The 24,704-nt window shown below is 34.5% G+C and overlaps 3 protein-coding genes across 3 annotated transcripts; all 3 read left to right on the forward strand.

Annotated features, from left to right (window-relative positions):
- Positions 1 to 12,732: 12,732 nt before the first annotated feature.
- On the forward strand, positions 12,733 to 13,705 carry LOC113778568 (thylakoidal processing peptidase 1, chloroplastic-like). The gene is made up of 2 exons (XM_027324008.1): positions 12,733 to 13,135; positions 13,362 to 13,705. Exons 1-2 carry the CDS (start codon positions 12,938 to 12,940, stop codon positions 13,554 to 13,556), a joined length of 393 nt encoding a protein of 130 aa, XP_027179809.1. The 5' UTR covers positions 12,733 to 12,937; the 3' UTR covers positions 13,557 to 13,705.
- A 3,736-nt stretch (positions 13,706 to 17,441) lies between these two features.
- LOC113777266 (2-oxoglutarate-dependent dioxygenase AOP2-like) lies at positions 17,442 to 17,858 on the forward strand. The gene has a single exon (XM_027322301.1). It carries the CDS (start codon positions 17,442 to 17,444, stop codon positions 17,856 to 17,858), a length of 417 nt encoding a protein of 138 aa, XP_027178102.1.
- An 85-nt stretch (positions 17,859 to 17,943) lies between these two features.
- On the forward strand, positions 17,944 to 19,525 carry LOC113778703 (probable 2-oxoglutarate-dependent dioxygenase AOP1). Its single transcript, XM_027324183.1, has 2 exons — positions 17,944 to 18,274; positions 19,258 to 19,525. The coding sequence occupies exons 1-2, from the start codon at positions 18,008 to 18,010 to the stop codon at positions 19,504 to 19,506; spliced, it is 516 nt and encodes a 171-aa protein (XP_027179984.1). The 5' UTR covers positions 17,944 to 18,007; the 3' UTR covers positions 19,507 to 19,525.
- Positions 19,526 to 24,704: the final 5,179 nt, after the last annotated feature.

Raw genomic sequence — 24,704 nt, forward strand, 5'->3', positions numbered from 1 at the left:
TTTCTGCACTAGTCTACATGTAATGACAGATATCCTTGGCAAATGTCCTAACCTATCATATTTTTAAGCTTTTAAGCGCGAAAACTGTTCTAAGTATATTAGTTGCGCACGAAGTTTGAGGAAGTATTACTTCAACTACTATTCCGTCATATGCTTAGAGGCCCTGGATATGGTATAATGATAATCTGACCCAGACATCTCTACTCCTGTCCCTCTCACGTGTGATTCGATTTTAACTGAGCGTTGTTCTTAAGCTTTCTGTGTTAAATCATATTTGGATATGCGGTTTGTACTTTAATTATGCTGAAAGGTAGTTATTGGCTTGGTTTTATGGAGTAATTTTTTTAATTGCTTAAGAGTCGAAGTGAATGTTATGCCGCTTTCTTAGGGGCATTTGCATTTACGGTCACTAATTAAGTTTTGCTTTACTGGTGAAAGATGAGGGCTTTTTTGGATGGTCACATCAGGAAATTAATCTTAAGGTTACCTTTTGGGCTGAATGTTATTACTCAAGATTGGGATTTATTTTTGTCCTACAGCTTAGGATATTGTGTGGTGTTGAACATGATGATTTGAAGAGGCTGTTTTTTGTGTCAAAATCGATAAGAGAAGCGGTAAGCTTTTATACATCTCTATGAATTAAATTAATTTAAAATTTGAGTGCTTTCTTCAACATGTCTTGAGCATTGGTTGATTTTGATTTTGATTTCTTAAACAAAAATGCAGACTTTGATTGCAAAGTGATGGCATTTTGCAGATAGCACCCCCAAGAAGACACTCGGATTTCCAAATGGTATTGATTTTGAAAATGTGGATGAGTTAATGAGATTGAACAAGCTCCAAGGCAAGTGAGAATTCCGAGGGCTCGATTGAGCAGCAAGAAGTTGGCTGACATTTTCGTGGCCTTATATACTTCTGCTGGCGAAGAGAATTTGCTGCGAAGAGAGCTATTTGTGGCAATGGATGCAGAAATATGAGTTGAATGATTTATGAAGATCCAGAACGGTCTTCTTCTTGTTGTACAATTTGGTAACTTCTTGGTTAAACGAAATAGATAGAAGACAGAAAGAAAATCTGACGTGCGTATCATATTTTTTGATAGTTTGTACATGACAAAACAAATCCATGCAGGCCCATTTTCTTCAATTCTTTCATTGAAGATAGGATTGGCTTGTTTACACTTTGTTTGTACATGTAGAAGAAATGGTTTGGGGACTTCATTTAAGGAGCTGTAGTGGCCCTTTTTGTTCTCTTAAGCGTGTATATATGAGCCTCCTAGCTCTTTGGTGGTACTTATTCGAATGGGTTGAATGAATACATCTCTGCCAAGCTGATTTTGCAATTTGATTGTTGTTCTGTTTTCCCTACACAATGCTGTTCTTCTTCCTCAAAAGTGATTGCTACGGTGCAGTAGAACTATGTAAGAGATTATTCTTGGCCAATTCGAGACGTCAGCTGAGATTCTTGTTTCATTTAGGATATGTACTAGATTTTTTTCGCTCTTTTATGTTCTGCATTAATGCATCTGTGTCTGAACTCTGTTGATTCTATTTGGTCAATACCTTTTCAGCAGTCAGGTCATGGGGCTACCTGTTGATTTCTTGTTGAAATTATCAGTATTAAATCCTTTTGTTTTCGTGGGCAGTTATCACCAAGACTGTCAGGCAGCGATCAGTACACTATGAAAAGGAAAATGGAGGAGCTACCATTATGTTTATTTCCATTCCCTACTTGTTTTGGCGAGCGGCGTCTTCAGAGAACATGGACTGTGCGCTTTCTGCATTAATAATAAGATAAGATGTTAATTTCCTATTCTGGTACCTAGGATTTCATTGAGGATCTGGCTGTATCGGAGGTAATGGTTTGAGGGAAGCTAGCTGGAATCCTTGAAACCTTAATTACAGGATGAAAATTTGCGCTGAAATGATCTGTTTAGTGGATGTTGTTGCAGCTATGAAGGAAATCAAGTAATTGGTGAATGGATAAGTAGTTCAAAGTTTGGGAGAAAGGAAGTTGACTTATTCAGTCGGATAGATAATTCAAATAGGGTTTTAAAATTCAACAATATACTTATTCTCCATAAAAGATATCTGTTAGTACATGGGTGTCAGGGATTGTTAACAAAGATAGAAGAATGATATTTAGCTATATTTTTCTTCTCTTTTGCTTGCGAATAAAAACGAAAGAAGGTTAAATTTTTTTCTAGCCTTTTTTAATCTCCTAATATGGGGAGTTCCAATCATCAATGGTTGTATGTTCTGTTATTGCAGAGTAAAGTGTTAAGACCAACACAGCGTCTAGTTGGATTTGCAATTCTCCACCAGGCATATTCTTCCCAGCAGCCTAGTTCTAACCCGTTCAGTTTTGTGCTTGTGAATGTAAGTATGCATATGTCTTCTCCTCATTGTATTTGTTGTTCTCAGGACTTTGTTTGTGCTCTATTAATGGTCAATTTTTAATAATCATGCACTGTGTAAGATTGTTCAGCTATGCAGTATGCACATCAACTGCATTTTTGACTTGTTTATTCAGTGATAGTAGAAAGCTGACAGTATTTTCAGTTAACTTTTATACGGAGTGCTAAGAATCATTGGACTGTCTGCTGTATGAAATACTGAGTCTAGTGAATTTAGATAACCACATGAACCTGATGTGGAGGCCTATTCATTACTGTGGGAAAGACTTCTTTTCAGAGCCTATTTTTGCTTCTAGAGAATAAGAAATCGTTGACAAATTAATAGTAACAAATCCTTTCTTATACTATAACGTATATCACTGTGGGCTGACACCAAGAAAGCTGCCAGTATGTTATTTTATAGGCATATCGATGTGTTCTATGTGTTAATTTCCTGAATGTGAGTGTTCTTTTGTTTGGTTATCAGGAAATTGTGGAGAATAATCCTGTCATAGCAGTTGAAGTTCTCATTAAGCCTGCAAATTCACCTGAAATTGAAGAGTATGTTCATCTTTTTACGTTATAGTATAAGAAACTTAATCTTATTAGTGTTCCGACAACAAATTTTTTTTATGAAATGCAGGTATTTTACTGTTCTTGTCAGTATGGATTCATAGAAAATAAGCAAGTAGGTGAAAAGAAATAGCTATCAGATGGAGTGTTCTTTTTGCGTGAAAATTAAAGCATCTTGGTAGGTACTATGATGGTCCAAAATAGATTTTCAGTAAAGCCTCATCTGCAATACCTGCAATGGTGGACAATTCGAGACCTAGGATGTCCAGTCATCAATCTGTTGTGCAGAATGAAAGTTCAGCATATATTTTGTTTATGTGAGGAAAGTCGCAGGCATATAAGCATTTTCAGTAGGTTCACTTGTAGTAAACCGCAATAATGAACACTCAAAGAAAGAGAGGACTAAGTTGTGCATGTCATGGATGGTTCATGTACAAGTTGATTGACGAATGCTAAGAGAAATATGGAATGTGTAATGCCTTTTGCCTTTTCAATATAGAGCTAGTGAGCCTCTAGTAATGATCTATATATTCCTAGAAATGCATGCTTGAGGGATTGGGTTGAGATTGGCTTCTGATTGTCTTAGCTTTGATATTTGAACTGCTAGGCATACTTGTGAAAATTTTGATAACATAACTGATGTTTCTTCTTGGTTTTGGTTTTCTTCTTTTTGTTGGCATTTCTTGTCCATCTTTTTTGCACATCTGTGTCTTTGAGTGTGCGTGTTCTTTGCCCTCAAGGATTGGCTAGTGACTTGGTGTGTTCCGTTGGGGGGGTGCATTGGTCGCTGCTATTTGCTGCTATTGGGTTTTGTCAACATGTTTTTAGTTTGAATAGACTTGTAATCTGAAGGCAGTTAATTTGTTCAAATCATCATTGAGCCAAACCTAAGAACTAGAACAGTGAAATTATGGTTAAAAGCCTGAACTAACGCCCGATGTACCGTGAAACGCATCAATTGCATTAAACTTGGAAGGATCATTGACAGCTGTGGGACAAGAAAACAATAGAGGATGATGCATAAGTTAATATTCTGAAGAAACTTTCTAGTGACGACCTAATAATGCAACCAAAAGCTGAAAAGGATATTTGGTGTAAGCACTTAATGGAGTTAAATTTGGTGTAACCTTTAACTACATCTCTGTATTGTAGTATTAGCTGTATGAAGTATGTATTGAATGATGGTTCTGCTCCTATTCTAACTCGTTGTCATCATTTCTTGACTACTTTTTTTGTATCAGCAGGACACTATGCATGTTTTGTTTTTGTGTACAACCTTTAGACAGTGGAAGATGAACTTAGTCGCCCAACCATCTTTGTGACTAACATGATTGGATAACTAATAAGAATAATTGCATTACTTAGACAACATGAAATGGATTGGCAAATTATTAGATGGAGCAATGCTAGAACCTTATGTGGTTGTAAAGATAATTAATTCAGTTAATTATGGTCTAGTGGTTCTTTCGGCAACAGGTAAAATTTTAATGACACCATTGCTGAGTCAAAAAGTTCTTGGATAAAACTTAACTCTACGGAAGATAATTTATTTCATCTGTTGATTTTGATTTATAGGGGGTTTTGTTATACGTCGAAATTCTTTCCTTTCTGAACATTTCCTCGCTTGAGTGACTTACGCTTCCTTGCACATGCAAAATTTACATTAGATATCTTATTAGAATTATTCTCTGTACTAGTCAACAAATGTATAAGGTGATTTAAAGGCAAAAATTTCATTGGTGTTAGAATACCAGGTAACCAGTGATCCTGCAAGCTAAATTTTCAGTCACCTGAAATAACATATGACTTGGAATTAGTATTCCAGGTAACTCTGGACCGTAACAGGTTGTTGTGATTCGAATATTTTCAAAGGCACACAAAGTTTCCTTTTCCATTTTCAGTTATGGCTCGATGAATATGAAAGTTCAATTCAAATTTTATGCATCTTGATCTGTTTTAAATATAAAGTGTTAACTACCTGGTGCATATGGCAGCTTTCATCTCTCAAACCTTGATTTATTCTCATTGATCTAATTTTACTAAATGTTGTCGAACCATTTGCAATGCAGTTCAGGATCTATTTATTGAAGTCCAAGCCTTTTGTATAGAGTTTTCAAGGATGAGAGAAGCAGCTACGTTGTTTAGGCTCCTTAAAAGCTTAGAATAAGATAGTCTGGTTTAATTCAGCTTAGTTCTCTTTGTGTAAGATGATCCTGCCCTGTTGCTATGACGTTCTATTTCGAGGATAGCATCATGGCTTGTAATGTGAGGGGTAAAAGATAAAGCACTGCTGTGTATACTGAGGATTTTACATCCATCTGGCGCTATCCCAGATAATGGGCATATCTTTTTATTTCAAAATGCAAAAATGGCAGCAAGAAAGGAATCAACATGCAATTTGAAATTTGATTGGAAGATTTCATTTTTGAAACACCTTTACTTCATTAAGCGACAGACGAGGAGATAAAAAGTGTCATTACAATGCTCTATTTGACTTGGTGGCGGATTTAAGGAAAGGGCATTCGGGATCCTTAAATTCCTATAGTATTCATAAAATTTTGATATAATTTCAAGTGTCCTTGAAGTTTTCTTATGAAGGATGTGAAAGAATTACGTGGTTCTTTAAATTAGTTCATGAACTAAAATTTTGAAAGGATATGTGGACCATAAAGTTTCATTTGAAGTAAACTAGAAAAAAATCTTTTTATCTCAACTTATTGGTGAATATTTTTTTGCTTAAAATACTAGAAAAAGAGTAGGTAAAAAATTTTAGTGTTATTTTTGCCCCAATTAAGAATTTTTTCTGGATCCGCCACTGATTTGACTTGCATGTATTCAATGACTAGAGCTTGAAATGAGCTTCAGCATGTAGCAAGAAACATGCTGATGCTACTTAGCTGTCATATTTTAATAGCTGTTACAACTTGATTTTTTTTTCCCCTAAATTAGTAGCTGTTGAAACTTTATATACCCGTGTTACTCTGGGTTCTCTCATTTGTCGCCAGATGCTAGCTATCTAGGAAATTTTTCCATACATCATTTTTATGCTACTGCTGAGGTTCACTTTTGATTTTGTTTTATACATAACAACAAAGGGACATAGTGAAGCACAAGACAATGAGCAGCAACTCTGAGGCTCAAACCTCTAAGACACCAAAACTATTTGAGTTACTTTGGCTAGTTGTAGGATCTATTTAACAGGATCTCACAAATTTTTACTTACATAAAACTGTGTGCCTTTCAAGCATCATTGTATTTGTGTAGTTAGCCTCTTTCTTTCTTCAATCATTTTTATCTCCTGACAATCAGCTGAAAGAAAACAAAGATTTTCAGCTGAAACAGCCTCTTGCAACTTCACTCTAATAGAACAAGGTGCTTGTCCGGGATTCTATTCAACTCCAAATGCACTCCAGCATTGTTTGTTGAAGAAAATGCTGCTAGAAGCATATTAGGTGAATTGGAGTATCTAGATGTCCTCCAATTGAGCTTGGATTGGTAGGGGATCACTTTATATTTGCCTGAGAATCATTGACAAGAGAGTTGTACTTCTGTTTTCTGCACAAATTTTCAAAAAGCCACAAAACACCAAAAAAAAAAAAAAAAAAAAAAAAAACTGTTGTTCAGTACATGGGGCTTAGTTCAATGTTAAGTTGCAGGAGCATAACAGTATTGAGCACGTTACATCTGTGAATGTAACCTCTCGTCCTTCACCAATTTAAGGGATAAAGGTCAGATTCATGAATAAAACCTATTGTCCTTCACCAATTGAGGAGGAGATAAAGGATCATCATAATGTCCTGTATAACTTGGTGTGCTCAATCACTTAATTGCGAACTAAACCTTCAGCATGAATTAATAGGCTTCAATCCTCATACAGGCTATTGAACTGTCTTTTTGACATTTTTGGTTAAAAGCTTTATTAGAATCTATTTAGCTGAATGATCATATAACTATTGGAAGTAAAAAATATTTCGAATTACAATTGGTGGATGCAAGCTGGTGGATTATTGGTGGATGCATACTTTGTCTTCTTTTTCTTGCGCTTAATCATAGGCTTGTAACATAGCATTAACAAGTGAAATATCCGAATCAAAGTATGCATGAAGTGTACCATTAAGATGTGATTTCCCCTCCACTCACAAAAATAGGTGGGAGAATACGTGAAAGATACAAAGAGCTAACATTTTTCAGAGTTAGATGAGCAGGACATATGGTTCAGGGCAATCTATCTTCACCTTCTTAAAGATCCAAAATTTGCCTTTGGTTGACTAAAGCAGCTGAATTCCACTAAAATCAAATTAAGCAAACATTGCGCTTATTTTCAGGGATTGTTCAGCTGTTTTAGACCCTTTTTGGGTAATAAACTATCCAACAAAATCCAAAATTATCTTACCCTTGTAATTTTTGGATGTGTTAATAATACGAACTGTTATTTACGAGAAGAAACTGAGTGGAGAAAATCTTTGCCATAAATTGTTAATCATGGCAAAATATATAATCACTTAAAAAATTTACATGCACAGCCAACATTTATGCCAAATACATTGTCACTAAATGAGAGTTGATGAGGCTTTGATTGACCCCACGCTAATGGATTACACGAAACTTTATATAAAAAGAAACTAATTTGAGTTAGAAGCAAAAGTTTTTAAACTTTATTGACTAGCAAATAAAAATGCTAATGACAATAGATAAGCAAAAAACTTTATTTGGAGAGTCAAATTGAACAACCGCCTAGTTTTGCGATCTAGGCATTGATAGCAACTAGTTACTATTATTATATCAACTCAATTATAAGTTTCCGACTAGTTTTTGGTCGGAATTGATCATGTGCCTTGCAGGTGATCATTTTTTAAGGGTAAAATTGTCAAATTAAATTTTATATAATCCGATCTATAGTCCTTTACATTTCACAAATAAATTGTTTCGTCCCTCACATTCCACAAAATGAATTTTTCATCAATCATTAATCATGTGTATTAATAATTTTTTTTAAATCCATGTATATGTCTATTTGATTTCACCTGAACAGTACGAATAGCATGTAATATATCTCTATTTCATTTCACCTAAACTAACTAATTGTAGTTGTACACATACTATTCAACAGATATATACATGGGTTTAAATATGACAATTTTGTTTTAAACCTATATCTATTTGATTTTACCATGTGAATCCATTCAATATTTGTGGCCTTTTCTTTTTTAGTTATAATTCATTTATTGAGTTGTGTAATAAGACCATCTAATTAATCGATCCTAATTCGAATTCTATAATCATGCGAACAAATTGCAGTTTAAATCTGAAATTTCTACTCACTACCTTTAAGACCAATAATTGAATTTCTTTCCTTGTGATTTTTTAAAATTTGAAAGTTTCAATCACTTACTTCTTTTTGTCATACTTTTCCTTTGTTTATTTTTTCTGTCCAAATTTAATTCGATATAAACACTTACTAATGTTTAGAATTAAATGTCTTTTTTATTTTCAATTTTTGAGTAAAAGAAAATGAATATGAGTGAAAAACTAACAATTTTTTTTTAAATTCCTATATATATCTATTTAATTTCACCTAAACAATACGTTCAGATGAAATCAAATAAAGATATATTACATGCTATTCATATTGTTCAGGTGAAATCAAATAGATATATACATGAGTTTAAAACAAAAAGTTATTTGTGCACATGATTAATGAGGGATGACAAATTTATTTTGTAAAATGTGAGGGACGAAAAAATTCATTTTGTAAAATGTGAGGAATGAAATAATTCATTTTGTGAAATGTGAGAAACGAAAAAAATTATTTTGTAAAATGTGAGGGTGGGTCAAATTATGTATATTTGATTTGACAATTTTACCCTTCAAACATGACAACGTGCAAGGCACGTGGTGGATTTCGACTTAAAATTAGTTGAAAAGTTTGGTAGGGACCAAATTTGATCAATGCGAATTTGTAAGGGACGTAAAAATACACTTTAAAAAATCAGAGATGAAAAAAGTTATTTTACAAAATGTGAGGAACGTTTTGAACGATTTTCCCCTCAAAATATATAGTTGATTAACCTTTAACCTTCAATTATTAAGTACATACACTTATCCCTCGAACTTGTAAAACGGGTACACTTTTTACACTTTTGGCTAGTGATAATTTCAAAAACCTCCCCTAAAGTTTGTGGTAATATCATTCGACACTCTTGAAATTTCAAAAATATCACTTAACTCCTATATCGGGGAGATGAGATTGTTAATCACTATCATAGCATACAAATTGATAAAATTGTCTTCACTACTTTAACAATTTTTAGACAAAACATTATGGAAGAAAAAATTTTTAAGCAAAACATGTAAATCTTATATCATAGTCAATTTGGTAAAAAAATTCAATATAAGACAATACAAAACAGTAGAATTCGGAGAAAAATATCTCTCTCATTAAGTGATTATTTTAAGAATTTTTTAATAATATGAGGGTGAGATTGTTGCACAGGTATAGTTTTATGGCAGGTTAGTGATATTTTTGAAACTTTAGAGATTCTAAATGATAATAACATAAATTTCAAGAGAGGTTTCTAAAACTATCTCTAGCCAAAGGGGTGGGAATATACCATTTTACAAGTTTGAGGAGCAAAGACATGTACTTAATAGTTAGAGAGTTAAAAGTTGACTAACTTAGTGTTTGATGACCATCCAGATTTTTTACCCAATTAAATTATACTTACAAATCAAATAAATATGGACTAATTTATAATCCTCAGACTTTTAACTCCATTTATGAATAAAACAATTTATATTTTTATAAAATAAAATAGAATTTAGTTGCTTAAATGAGTATTTCTTTGAATTGTAAGTACACTCGACATATTAATAAATTTATTAATTTATTGATTATTTAATACCTCTTTAAATTAATAAATTTTATGGTTCCAAAATTATTAATTTATAAAAGTTTTACCGTTCATCCGAATCCACTGGTGCCTATATTTTAAGTTTACAACATAAAAATCATCAGCTTTGAATCATATATTACAGAGTAGAAAAGTATGTTGAAGTACCTACTAAAAGTCGTATTTTTTCTATCATAAATGTAATATTTTAATTTGAAGACATATATTTTAATAATTTAAAGATAATGTGGAACACATTTAGGATATGTTAGCTTAATTATGTCGAGAGAGAGAGAGAGAGAGATCAAAAATCAAGATTCGTGTTCAAAACAAAAGAAAAATAATAATTGTTGTGCCACGATTTTTTTTCCCTTTTGCATTAAGTATGGAAAGAGAGGGTAGAATAATATGCATTTCTACTTATATCCAAGAACTACTAGAAGGCCTTATTTATGGAGGTCCACGGACCCCTGCCTTGGAATACGCTAATCTCTTCTCCTCCAATATATATTAGCATCCACGAGGATTATTAGTGGGAAAGAAGTGAACGAGTTTTACCTATTAAGTGTGTCTAGGAAGACTTAAGAAAACATCATTCATCTTTAATTGTAAATCAATTACTTCCACTTCTTTGTTAAAATTCTGACCATGCAACTGGAAATCAATTCGGAACAAGTTTTTTTTTCCAACAAGTCGATAAATAGTCCTAAACAATTAGATTAGAAACACTCAGAGGTTAAATTCGGAACAAGATGAATGATGCAAAATCTTGAACAAATGGATTGATCAACTTGTTTATTTAATTGAAGTCGTGCACCTTTTGTTCATTAACAGTTTTTTTTTTTTTTTTTACCCCTTTTCCCTGAGGCGTGGTGCACGTGCATCAAGGCATTTGCTTTCGGAAAGCTCAGATGAGCATCATGCATTTTCTATTTCTCAGAAAAAAAGAATTGTGTTTAGATAGTGAATTATTTGAGATAATTTTCTGAAAAGAATATTATAATACTATTTTGATGTAAAATATGTGAGATAAAAATGTGGTTAAAAAATATATTGATGATACAGATAAATAAAATTTGACAAATAATCTACTGCCAAAACAAAAGTATTTGGAGGTTGACGCAACTAATGAGATATTTTTTTCCAATCTCAGATAGAAATAGTTCAGCATAAATTATCTAAACTCACCAATTGCCTCCTCCAACTAGAAAATACAACCTAGGGATAATTTTAGAAACCTCCCCTAAGATTTCTGATAATTTCACTGAGCTCTCCTGGCATTTGAAAAATTACACTTACCTCCCTTGATTGATAGTTTTAGTAACAAAATTTTAAAATAATATTGACTTGGTCAATTTTTAAAATGAATACTCAAAATGCCCTTCTATAATGAGTTTTAATTTATTTTTCTATACAAGGAAAATGTGCCAAATTTTTCATGTTCATACCTACTATTTGATAAATAATTATAATAATAATTTTGTCACTATGATAGGATACTTTTGATGGTACTTTATTGTGGATAAAGATTTATAAGATAGAAAAGAAAATGGTGAAATAATTCATTTAGAATTTATGAATTTTTTGGGTAGTAGAATTATCATAATTTGGTAGTAATTTTGGATAATTTCTTTTTGATTTATTGTTAATTTTAGTGCCAAAAATAGAAAACAAAGATCAGCAAAAACATTGGATTACATATAAAATTAAATAGTCAAAAAAATCACTAGTTTGACATTTGGTTACAATAGAAACTAAAAACAATAGTGATAGTTCTATGATTTTATTGGTAAAAAATAAAAGAAAGGAATAAGAAGGAAAAAGAATGAAAAAAATAATTTTAAAACTCATTCTAAATATAAACATACCAAATAAGGGAATTTCATTAAAATATTTATGGATAAAATTGTTATTTTACATGATGAGAGGGGTATGTATAATTTTTTAAATTTTAAGGCAGCTCAGGGAAATTATTAGGAACCTTAGGGGAGGTTTCTGAAATTATCCCTACAACTGTCACATGTTGACCGCTAAGCAAGATTAGTAGCCTCATGGGCACCCAAAATATCTATATAGTCTGCGAATAGCCAATTGTCATGAGACAATTGTCAAACTGCTAATGGATGTACATTCCACACCTACCTCATTGAAAATGAAAGAACGGGACCAGCAGTAGGCCCATAAAGAACTTACCAGCACTATGCAATTGGTCAACGTACACCTACCCCGTTGAAAAGAAAGATTGAGGGCAGCCTCTCTCGAATTGACGTCTGACAAATGCATTATTTGGAGAAGAACTTAGCAGTACTCCCACGTTTATGCTAATACAAATCATGAATTGTTTCTAATACAAACGAATCATATTGCACGCGAACAGGTCGTTCATCAACATTGAGGTCGAATTGAATTCGAAGTTAAGGATATTCATTTGTTAGCTTGTGAGTCGGTTTGATTATATATATATATATATATATAATTTTAATAATAAAATTATATATATTTATAATATTTTATTATTTATTAAAAAATTTTATTTATTTTTTTAAAAATAAAATAATTATTTTTTATTTTTTTAAATTCGAGTTCGAGTTAACATTCGATTTAAATTTAAAGGGAAAATCGCCAATTTAGTCCTTAAACTATTTACTAAAGCCGATTTGGTCCCTCAACATTTTATCGCACGAATTAAATCCCTTAACTAAAATTTTTATGCCAATTGAGAACCTATACGGTGTCGCCACCCAAAACACATGTGTCTGTACAGAAACCAACGGCGAGGCAGGGGCTTTTTTGAAAGTAAAAAATACGATTTCTACGTCCTCCTCTTCGTCTTTTTCATCGTCAATTGTTTCTTCTTTTACGGGTGTTTTTGGGATTTCGCCGGTTAAGCCGGCTTCCATCATCCCCTTCAGGGGTCTAAGTGGTTGCCCAGTAGCCAACCCAGTATTGGGAAGGCGGGGAGTTTGGTAGATAAAGGGGGAACGCTGCTACGGCGGATAAGTCTAGTAATACCGGGAAGCAAGGGCCTGTTGTGAAGAAGAGTACTGTTGCTGCAGTGGCGGCTGCTTCATCAGAGGCTATGTCCGAGGATTTAAAGCTTTCTAGAAGCAGTTGGTTGTCGAAGCTGTTAAATGTCTGTTCCGATAATGCTAAGGCTACTTTTACTGCTTTGAGCGTTAGCATTCTGTTCAGATCATCTTTAGCTGAGCCAAGATCAATTCCCTCGACTTCTATGTACCCCACTCTTGATGTAGGTGACCGCATTCTTGCTGAGAAGGTATATTTTGGATGACTTTTGCTACTTATTTCCCTAATTCAGTTTTCAGGGGATATTTTTTTAAATATGTTGGGTTGCTTTATTTATGTCTGAATTGAAGTCCACTGGATTATTTATGTGATGACTTTTCTTGGCCTTAAGACCAATGACTAGTCCTGTAAGTGAGAAAATTTCTGATGTGTTGGTGATGGATAAGAGAATAGATGATTCAAGCTTTACTTTACAGGCCAGTGGAAGCAAGATCGATGAAAAGTCTGCCGTAGCTGAGGGGGAAATGGAAGATATCTTAGGGTGCAAGCAGCCTCCTCCTATGTCTAGAAAGGACTCTGTTGGGGACTTGCTGCTAAATCTTCCAAGGATAGCATCTCTGCCTCAGTTCTTATTCAACATCTCAGAAGATGTTGACAATCAAGCTCGGTAGCATGCGTCCTTCGGGTCTACCAGTGAAGTTCCTCGCCCAGAAACCTGTACATATACATACGTTAGGGTCTTTTGCTGCAATTTGCATACCGTGGTGGATTCGGAGATTCTCATTGATGAAGAATCCTAAATGTTTTTCTTTTTGTGTTATGCTTGTTGGGTTGTAGATTTGGTATTCGGTGTAGCTGATATCACATTATCTAAGTGGAAAGTGGAAAGTGTGCAGTTTTATCTTATCGAAGAACATCTCTAGTATACATATGAATCCGAGGCTTCCTTTCTGGCAATCAGAAACTACATACATCCATGTGCTCAGTGCATGGTGGTGATTGCATAATTTTCCACAGGTAAGGACTTACCCTGAAGTGGGTTTCCGTGTTTATCTGCTGCTTAGATTCACAATCAAAGACCTCTTGATTTATGAACGACAAAAATGATGAGCATAAGAAACCAAAGGTAGAGCGTGTGAATGTATAAGAAACTAAAGGCAGAGTCTTTGATCGATTAGTCAAGCGAAAAGCCAGCTGCAAGCAAAATAGAGCTCAAAGCGCAGAGTTGTTCTGGTTGACTTGCTAAGCGTTCCTCACACTTTCATTAAGAAGATTTACAGTTTACAATTTATGCTAGTCATGAAATATATGTGAACTAATTATACACACACATGACCGCATAAGTCTCAAAATTACAAAATAAATATTGTGCCAACCATATATGCAAAAGAAAATAATACTCCCCAGAAGAAAAGTCCATATGACTAGTCCACTGGGTTTCTTGGCCTTAAGACCTCCGACAGCACCGGCTTGCTCAAGGGTTAGCCTTCAAAAACAGGAATTGGAAATAGGCAAGAGCAAAAACAAAACATTCAAATCAGAACTGGAATTGGAAATTGAGCTTGGGTATCCAGTTGCTTCAAAATTTCTAGTAATGATTAAATGCGGCAAAGATGTAAGAAGGGGGACCACTTAGATCCCTGTAAGAAGGGGCAACCACTTAGACCCTGTAAGAAGGGGATGATGGAAGCCAACTTAACCGGTGAAATCTCAAAAATACCTGTAAAAGAAGAAACGATCAACGATGAAGAAGACAAAGAGGAGGATGTAGAAATCGTATTTTTTTACTTTCAAAAAAGCCCCTGCCTCGCCGTTGGTTTCTGTACAGATACATATGTTTTGGGTGGCGACGCCGTATAAGTCCTCAATTGGCATAAGAATTTTAGTTAATGGACTTAATTCGTGCGATAAAATATTGAGGGACCAAATCGGCTTTAGTAAAATAGTTTGAGGACTAAATTGGCGATTTTCCCTAATTTAAATCGAGTTTGAGTTCGAACTTACATTTTAAACTCATCGAACTCGAATTCGAAATCAAACTTCATAAAAATAATTTAAAATTTAATATAATTAAATCAAAACTCAATTCGATTCGAATCATTTGCACCATAGTTCCTAATCAACTTCTTTGTCATGATTAAGGATTGTTTAGCCTCTTGGCTCTTCAAATCTTTGAATCCAATCTCACAACAGCATGAAAATAGTAAAATACCAGCGCGGGCTAGCCGTTATTGGTTAATTGGTCAAAGCAAAATTGAGCACAGGGTTACGTGTCAAATATCTCGAAGGCCGGGAACCTTGACCTAGAAAGGTGGCGTACCTCTCTCTCTAAGACTCTAACACAGTGTTAAGAAAGGTGGCGTAGCAATTACATCTAAATCTGCTGGTGCTTGTATTTTGAATTTTACAATATAACCCTAAATTTTTTTTTTTTTTTACAATATAAAGATCACTAGCTTTGAATTACAATTACAGAATACGAAAGCATGTTGAAATACATGCTAAAAATTGTAATTTTTCTGTCTTAAATGCAATATTTTAGTTTGAAGATGTATATTTTAATAATTTAAATAGAAAATGAGACACATATAGGATCTGTTAACTTAATTAATTCGATATATATACAGTGTGAGAGAGAGAGAGAGAGAGCAAAAATCAAGAATTGTTCTCAAAAGAATATACAGTGACTCGATGCTACTGCGTCTGTGCGTGCCCTTTTGTCTTTTTTTGAGAAAGTCTTCCGTCATATTCTTGAAAAATCATTTAACAATGCCAAATTTTGCTGAGGTATTTCTTTTAGCTGCTGATTCTTTGGAAGTTCCTTCTGAAGCCCCTTTAATATCCCATTTTAACTTTTCTCCGGTTTTGCAATGTATTTCTTTTAGCTGCTGATTCTTTGGAAGTTCCTTTTGAACCCCCTTTAATATCCCATTTTAACTTTTCTCCGGTTTGCAAAAGTTTTAACACATTTTCTTGAGAACAGTTCCTGTCAACCATTTGATTGTGAATTCTCTCGTACCAAAGATATTTTGATACAAGTTTTTCAACCTACTGGGTAATTTTGTAACTCCAACAAAATATTCAAGAAACCTTGAATTCTAATTAATTATATGCATTTCTACAGTTTTATAAGTACGTTATATCCATTCAAGAATTACTAGAAGGCTTTATTTATTGAGGTCAGTGGACCCTTAACCTGGAATAGGTTAATCTCTCCTACATTAACATATTTTTCCTTTAAAAAAAAAAAAGTAACCCACAGTCGCTTTCAATTTTGTAGCATTGTGCCTTGGATTTGTGCTAACTTAACTAGATGGAACATAATAAAGTAATGTTATGTATTCGTAGCTCTGCGCCTGAGTCATCTTTTTGTATGGGTATTGTTCCTTTTGGTTCTTCAAAAAAACACATTTATAATATGCTTTTGGAAACCAAAATGACTCATTCATAATGAAAATTTAAATGAGTTATTGACACGTTAAAAAACGATATGTTAAAAAAAATGACGAGTTATTGACACGTTAAAAAACGACATATTGATAGTGATATGTTCAATAATTTCACATGTTAAATCTTTAGATTATTATTTTTTTAATAAAATATTTGAATGGATTTGACTCTAATTATCATCATGAATCAAGAGTCAAAACATATCTTGAAATCACAGGTCGTTTATAAGGATTTTTACAGATAGCTTATAAATACAGCATTTACATTGACAATAAAATTTAAATACACGACTTTTTTTTAAAATTAAAAAAGTGAATTCTTTTTACTAATTGAATCAATTTGTGTTGGCTTAGATTACGCGCACGATGCATTGACAAATTAATGGAGTAAATACTTAACTAAATGGAACATAATAAAGTAATCTTATGTATTCGTAGTTCTGCGCCTGAGTCATCTTTTTGTATTGGTATTGTTCCTTTTTTTTTTTTTTCCTGCAAGTAGTTTTTGTATTGATTGGCAAAAGGACGTACACATATTCCAGCAAAGGCTCAAGTAGCTCTATACAAAAGTGTTAGACACACTGAGAATTAATCCATTCCTCATCTTGAAATATGCCTAAAACATAATCACTAATCAGTTCACATCTATAATCCAATCTCCTATCTAAATAAAAAGAGCATTTCTGGAATAAAGCTCTGAGATCGTTAATATCATCAGTCAAAGTAGCCATTTTGATATTCTTGACTATCCCTTCCGTTGTCCCTTTCAACAGCTGAGGGCTGCGTATTGTCCCTTTTGGTTCTTCAAAAAAACACACTCCACGCCCTCGAGTCATACGCTCTAAAAGTCTAATCCACATTCCACGCCCTCGACGGGAGCAAACGAGATCGTATTCTCAATACACTAAGCATCGAGCTAGCGCTGCAAATTCCGTCTTGTTCAATTTCTTCACGTGAGACCGCAGACCGTACGGGCCTACACAAGTTTTTGCCCTATGCTATAAATCCACGTCCTACACCCTTGATGGGAGCAGAAGAGATCGTAGTTTTCTCAATACACAGAAAAAGCATCGACCTAGCGCTGCAAAATCCGTCTAGTTCAATTTCATGGATAACCCAAAGTTGCAAAAACTTCCTGTCATCAACTTCGGCAAGGAGAATTTGCAGCATGGCACAAAAGGCTGGTCCTTGGCACGCAACGAAGTCCGCCACGCTCTTCAAGAGTGTGGTTGCTTTCTTGCCGTGTATGATGCAGTTTCTTTCAAGTTGAGGGATTCAGTATTTTCTGCGCTAGAAAAACTGTTCGATCTTCCCGTGGAAACAAAAAAGAAGAACACTTCTGATAGGGATTTATTTGGTTATTTTAGCATTGACGGTGACTCATCTAATCATGAGAGTATGGGAATCGAAAATTCAACCGACATAGAAGAAGTCAAGAAATTATCTAAGCTCGTGTGGCCCCAAGGAAATGATGACAATTTCAGGTACAACTTGATTTATCCTCATCTTATCAATTCTTACTAGTAAATCCAACAATTAATTAACGCGCAGTGTATTGAAATGATTCCAAGTGAATTGAATCTTCAGTTTGTTTTCTTTTATGGATAATTGCTAGTGGGATTATCCATGAATGTGCAAATCTGATATCGGAGTTGGAAGAAGTGGTGATTAGAATGGTTTACGAAAGCTATGGGGTAGAGAAGCTGAAGTGTGATTCTCACCTAGATTCAAACATGCACTTGCTTCGGTTCAACAGATATATATCGCATGGAGTTGACGAGAAAACCGTGAGTTCTAATGCTCATACTGATAAGACCTTCATCACAATTCTTACTGAGAATCGAGAAAATGGATTGGAGGTAAAATTGAAGGATGGGCAATGGATCCCTGTTGATTTCTTGCCTTCATCATTTGTTGTTATGGCAGGAGAAGCAGCAATGGTAGGTTATATATATCCTCTTACTTTCTTAAATTTAATAGCTAAAAGTAGAAATTTTGACAATAAAAATCCACTCGCGTGACTTTTAAGGTATCAGCAGTGTTCATGGTTTCTTATCAATTTCAGCAACTAGTGGTAAATGGTAAAGGGTTTCACATGAATTTATACTACTTGAAAGATCGATAGTATTAGTAATTGAACCAAATTAGCATGCATGTATTTAGCGTGCAAAGTGTTTAAAGTAAAATTTCACCTCACGATGTAAATTTAAGGGTCAAGAGTCTACTTGTTATACGGTGGGAGCAAATGCTCATAATAGGAAAAGAAAATGCTTAGAATAGGCTTTGAATCTGTTTGGAATTACAGTTTGTGCTCCCACTGAATTGTGAAACAATTCTTAGTATCATGGCTGTTATAGTAATTTGGTGAAAAATAAATAAATGAAGAGAATCAACTATGCAGCAATTCTAACACCATTATTAAGTTGCAAATTGACTTTATTTGGCCAACAACATTTTTTACCGATCATTTGAGTAACTTATTTAGAAGTATTTGCTTAGAGGGATTTTTTTGGGTTAATTTTTGCCCTTACTGAAAAATATTTTTAGCTCATTGTCTAAAACAAGGTGAATATTTTTGGGTTGGGAGCAAAATTAAATAAATCGAAGAAACATTAAAAATGCAAGGTGAAATCGCTCTTATTATAATAAACAAAACACTTGCATACCACAAGAAAGAGGAAAAAGAAAACAAGAATAAGTATGCGATCGCATGTGACGTGAACATGTATATCAATGACCTCATTGTAGTAGCGACAATTGTTCTCTAGTAGAAGAACTTTTATATTTGTTTTCTAAAATAATTTTGATATAGTTATTCTTTTTTGTCCTCTATATTTTTTTAATTAATCGATATTTTTTGTCCTCTAGAAAGCGTCTTTATTTTTTAAAACAAAAATCTAGACAATCAAGCCTTTTTCTGCAGGCATGGAGCAACAGCAGAATACAACCTTGTTTTCATCGAGTTTTAACGAACGCGAATGCAAAAAGATTGTCATTGGGGTTGTTCTCTTTCAATAAGGGGGTCATACACATCCCTCAGGAGTTGATTAATGATGAACATCCACAGCGCTTTAAGTCATTTGATAACCTGGGATTGCTCGATTTCTTTCTCGAAGAACAGCGAATGGGCCTGCCAACTGATTCTACCACCAAGAAATATTGTGGTCTTTGACTTTTGAAATCTTTCTCAAAATCTCTCACACACACACATATATATACTAGTGAGATGGCCTGCACTATGCGCAGGGGACTAATATTTTCCGTGTTTTATTGTGTGGGTTTATTAGTATAAATCTCTGTTATTATCTAATGCATGCACATCATTAGGGAATTATCGTTTTATTAAAGGTTAATAATTATGAAATATATAGAATACATGAGGACAATAATATATAGATTGCATGAGAGCTCTTTTATAGAATGCTTAAGGGCAATGTTATTTTGCATTTGGATCAGGATAATTAGAAAATTATAAAGTAAATGATTCCCAAAAGAGTATTTATCATGGTTGACACAAAAAAGAAGGGACCCTGCAAGCCAATTAAGCACTTAAACCATAGAACTTGACATTGCTAAAAATTAATCACCATTAATTAAGCACGTAACCAAACAAACCCAAATTAAACGACGTGTCAATCTGATCAAAGCAATCAACTTTTTGATCCCAATCTCCGACAATTTATTTTCACAATCAAATGAGAACCCAAAAAAAAACTCCATTATAAAAGAAGCGAAATTAAATTACTCTAAACTGAAAAAAAAAAAGCCAATATTAATTAGCTGAAAATTAAGAAAGTGACCAGCCCTACTCAGCTAATCACATGCATAATAGGAAAAGTAAACTTTATTTTATTTATATACAAATATACTAGAAATTTAAAATAGAAAATGAGGCAGTATTATTGTAAAGGGAAACAGTCTCAATGGCCCTCCAACTTTTGGCCGCGTAAAGTTTTAGCCCTTTAATAAGTATGAGAAAACTTTTGGTCCTTGATCTAGTAAAAGTACAAATTCTTGACCCTTCTATCAATTTCAATAGTTATGAGTGATGGAGAACATCATCATGTGCGACGCACGAGAAAATAACAAGGCATTCTTGTCCATGCGAGAGTATTAATCAAGTAAAAATTTGCTTGCTTCTTCTCCTATCCACCTTCAATCCCTAGGGATTTGGGAAACGGTATCATTGCATAATTAGATTTCGAACTTTTCAGTTTAAGAATAATACAAAACAGACAAATTCCTATTGGCACGAGAAAGAGATCATAGTAATGGTTTTCTATCCCACTGAGGTACCTTGTTCTAACATAAAAGAACAAAAATTCTTCTCCGAAAGCAAAAAGAAACAACACATTGAGGATCGGTAAAGGAAATTGAAACAAACTCTTGACATGCACAAACAAATCCAAAGTTGAGTTGAGGAAAAAAAGGAGAGTGATTACTGGTACAATCTAATTCGAAGACAAAACTAATGTGGTCTTTGGAGATGGAGATGAGAGAGTTTAGAATGAAGAGAAAAGAAAGGAAAGAGATTGATAAGCATGTTACTGATGATAAGGAGGCGGAACCTTTTTCATTTGAGTGCTGTTGTTGTTAATAGCTGAAACGGTGTGCGGGCTGCTAAGGAGAGGAGATGGTGGGGTTTTTTGGACACAGTCAGAGGAAGATACAAATGATTTCCAAGACCGATCAAGATGGAACAGACCCCTGCTATGGTGTAGGTGAAAAGTTCAATTCTCGTTTCTTGATTTCTGCTCTTTGGTTTACTTTTCTTCCCTTTCCCTTATTAAGAAATGAGCTATGAGTGTGTGGTTTGAGTTTTTGGGAAATTTCCTCTATTGCAACTAGAAATTGAAGATGGACGGGAGAAGCAGCGGCTTTTGGACAAGAATGCCCTTGCAATTTCCTAGTGCATCGCACGTGATGCTATTTTCATTTGCTCATAACTGGTAAAATTAACAGAAGGGCGAAAAAATTGTACTTTTAATAAATTGGGGGTTAAAAATTTTCTCATAATTGTTGGAGGGTTAAAACTTTGCATGGCTAAAAGTTCTAGGGTCACTGAGACTTTTTTCCCTATTGTAAATGGCTGACTAAAATGGAGATTGGAGGAATAAGATGTGCAAGAGTGATAAAGAATAAGAAGCACGAAGACAATGGAGGACAGTAAATAGGACAAAATTGAACAAAAAAAAGGATTAAAAATTTATACATATCTTCAAACAAATACATTTGAAAAAAATATTTATAATTAAACATAAGTTCCATGATTATAGACATACTGAGTTCAAGCATTAAAGAGGATTTAATCCTTATGACACTCATTAAAGTCTATTCAAAAACGTTGAATGCAAATCCTACATAGCTAGGTTTTTTTTTTTGGTGGAGAATTGATGAGCTTTATATAAACAAAATATAAGAATTTACATTGTAACAGTTAACTTTCCCCTCCTATCCTCCTCTACAATTTTAAGAAGATCTCGAAAAGGAAGAGGAGATGGGAGTTTGACTCAAAAATAATTTTATCTATCTTATTGAGATAAACAAAAGGAGTAGCCTAGATGACAAACAAGATGAGGAAAGAGACAAGAGAGAAGTCATAACAAATTCAAAGTCAAAAACTTGTGGCTGGTTGGCTACAGGAATGAGAAACAAGATGAGGAAAGGGACAAGAGAGAAGTCATAACAAATTCAGAGTCAAAAACTTGTGGCTGGTTGGCTACAGGAAGGAGTTCCAAACCACTAAAATGGAAAAAGTGGAATGACAAAAGGAGGGTAGAAAATTGGTTATAATTGTATTATAATTGGCCATTTGGATAATTGTTAAGACACATAATACCCTAAAATTACAGTAAAACCAGTAGGAGAGGACAAAAAGGACAATAGGAGGATAAAAATTGAAGGAAACACATCTATCCACGGAGAAGAAGCAGCAGCCAGAACTGAATGAAACGGCCCAATTGACAAAAAAAAAAAGGGGCCAACCATTTAGTAAGAATTACGGGACAATTGCTTGACAAAAAAAATACTATTCATAGGGCAACTCTACCTTCTATATTATCATATATTGTTATATATATACACACATACACACACATACCTACCTATACATACAAACATAGTAGGTTTGTATCCCGCAAATCGAGTGGAAAATGTTTAATTTTGAGAATAGTCACGTGTGCATATGTTGGATCTTTAATCCGATATTGAACTTATATGTGAATACTTATGTATTATAGACTGTCAAATAAGATTAAGTTCAATTAAAGTAATCAATTATAGTTTGGACTTTAATGTATCTAATTGGATGTGAGCCTTTAATTTGTAGAAACCTAAGGTAATTTCTATTTCTATGATAGGTTGAAATAGGAATTCAAACGATAACATGAAAGTTATCTATAAATAGGATTATGGTTCTTAGGTATGTATTCTTATTGTTGCAAAATAGCTATTTCCTGATATCCTAGGAAATATACCAAAGAGAAAATAAAGGGCTCTCTCGAGGGACCAGAGAATTCGTGTTGATTTGGAAGGTTACCCTAAAATCTCCAAAGATTCAAGTACAAATTAGTCAATATAAATTCACATACGCTTCCACAATTTTGCTATTAATTTATTTCTCAATTATTACCATAATGATTTTGAATTTAATAGGTGATAATTTTTCCTATAAGTCAATATAAACAACCATCAACAAGTAGTATCAGAGCTAGATATGGTTAATTATTGAGAAACAATTAGAATTTAGTAATTCATAGTTTTTGAGTTTTTAATAAAGGGCCTGTTTGGAACAGTTTTTTGGGAGTTTGTCTAAAATTTTACTGTAGTGCACTGTAGAAGTTTTTGAAAAAATTTTGTAGAAGTTTTTTGTAAGGAGAAAAATTTTGTAGAAGTTTTTCTAGGGTTAAAAACTTTTTTTCTTTTTTTTTTTCTCTTTCTCTTTCTTTTTCTTTCTTTCCTTTCTCTTTCTCTTTTCTTCTTCTTCTTCTTCTTCTTTCCCCTTCCCCGTTACCTCTGCCTCCAGCAGTGCCACCCCCGCCACCCCCTGCTTTGCTTCTCCCCTTCTGCCCCGCCCTCGCCACCCCCTCGCCCGCCTTTCCCCTCCCCCGCCATCCCCACCCCTTCCCCCTGCTTTCCGCCATCCCCTCTAAGAAAAAGGCCCGCCCGTAACTTCCAAACAGGCCCACCTTCCCCCTCTACCCCGCCACCCCCTCGCCACCTTCCTCCTCCCCGCCACCCCCTTAGCCCCTTCCCCCTCCCCTATTCCCCTTCCCGTTTACCACCTCCGAATCCCGCCACCCGTCAATTTTTTTTTTGGGCAAATCCTCCCTTTCCCCGCCACCCTCACCCTCCCTCGGTGCGATCTGGTCTCGCGACCAGATCTGCCAAAAGGGAAGGGGAAGGGTGGTTGGGGAGGAGGGGGGAAGACGTAGAGAGAAAAAAAAAACTTGCGGGGGAAGAGGGAAAAAGGAAAAAAAAAAGGGAGAAGGAAAAAGGAAAAACAAATCGGCACCGGAAAAGGTGATTGGCGCCGGAATCGGCGGCGGAGGTGGTGGCCGGTGACGGAGCAGTTGACGGAGGTAGTGGTGGGGGAGGAAGAAGAAGAAAAGGGGAAGGGAATTTTTTTTTTTTTTTGTGTTTTGGATATTTTAAGTGTGTAGGTTAAAAAACTTTGATAAGTTTTTGGGGTTCCTGTAGCACAAGTTGTTAAAAAACTAGTATAATAAAAACTTGGTAAAAACTTGGACTTCCAAACAAGCCCTATGTTTCATGGACCGGAATGCTGATTATTTAGGATTTTTGATCCACAAATGGCCCTAATGGTGGTGGCGGCGGTGGATTCTTTGGCGGACCTGATGGAGGGACAGGCCCCCTCTTTAAAGCCTAGGAAATACGCTACCCTGGGGTAAAGCATGTGGCCCATGTGGCTCTATCAGTGGAGGTGGTGGAGGATCCTTTGTAGGACCTGATGGAGGGATCAGCCCCCTTTTAAAAGCTTGGGGAACCAATGTTTTGAAAATCGGATCGGGTCGGTCAATTCAACTGATCAGACTGCGAATCGGTCAAGTCTTCGGTCCATTTCATTACTAGTATTGACTTTTTGTAAAAATCGATCAAAATCGCAAAAAATCAATCATATCGTTCAACTCAAATTGAACTGTGAATCGTGATTTTTTTTATTTTTTCCATCTTTTTTTTTTAAAATTGAACCTAATGTTTTAACATCATAAAACTTATTAGTAGAATCTTTTGCTCCCAACCCTAATTTCTAAAAAAGTAATCAAACTCTCTATATTTCTCAGCCTCAAACTCAAAGATTGTCGTTTTCTTTTGTAGTTCTATTAGATTTTGTTTAATTTCAAAAATCTC

The sequence above is a fragment of the Coffea eugenioides genome, chromosome 7, assembly GCF_003713205.1.
Source record: "Coffea eugenioides isolate CCC68of chromosome 7, Ceug_1.0, whole genome shotgun sequence".
NCBI classification, from domain to species: Eukaryota; Viridiplantae; Streptophyta; class Magnoliopsida; order Gentianales; family Rubiaceae; genus Coffea; species Coffea eugenioides.

Bases quoted from the DNA above. Each gene is read 5' to 3' on its own strand.
- LOC113778568 (XM_027324008.1), top strand. From the start codon at position 12,938: ATGTCCGAGGATTTAAAGCTTTCTAGAAGCAGTTGGTTGTCGAAGCTG. The intron at 13,136-13,361 runs GTATATTTTGGA...TTTACTTTACAG, and splicing joins ACCGCATTCTTGCTGAGAAG to GCCAGTGGAAGCAAGATCGA.
- LOC113778703 (XM_027324183.1), top strand. From the start codon at position 18,008: ATGGTTTACGAAAGCTATGGGGTAGAGAAGCTGAAGTGTGATTCTCAC. The intron at 18,275-19,257 runs GTAGGTTATATA...CTTTTTCTGCAG, and splicing joins TGGCAGGAGAAGCAGCAATG to GCATGGAGCAACAGCAGAAT.
- LOC113777266 (XM_027322301.1), top strand. From the start codon at position 17,442: ATGGATAACCCAAAGTTGCAAAAACTTCCTGTCATCAACTTCGGCAAG.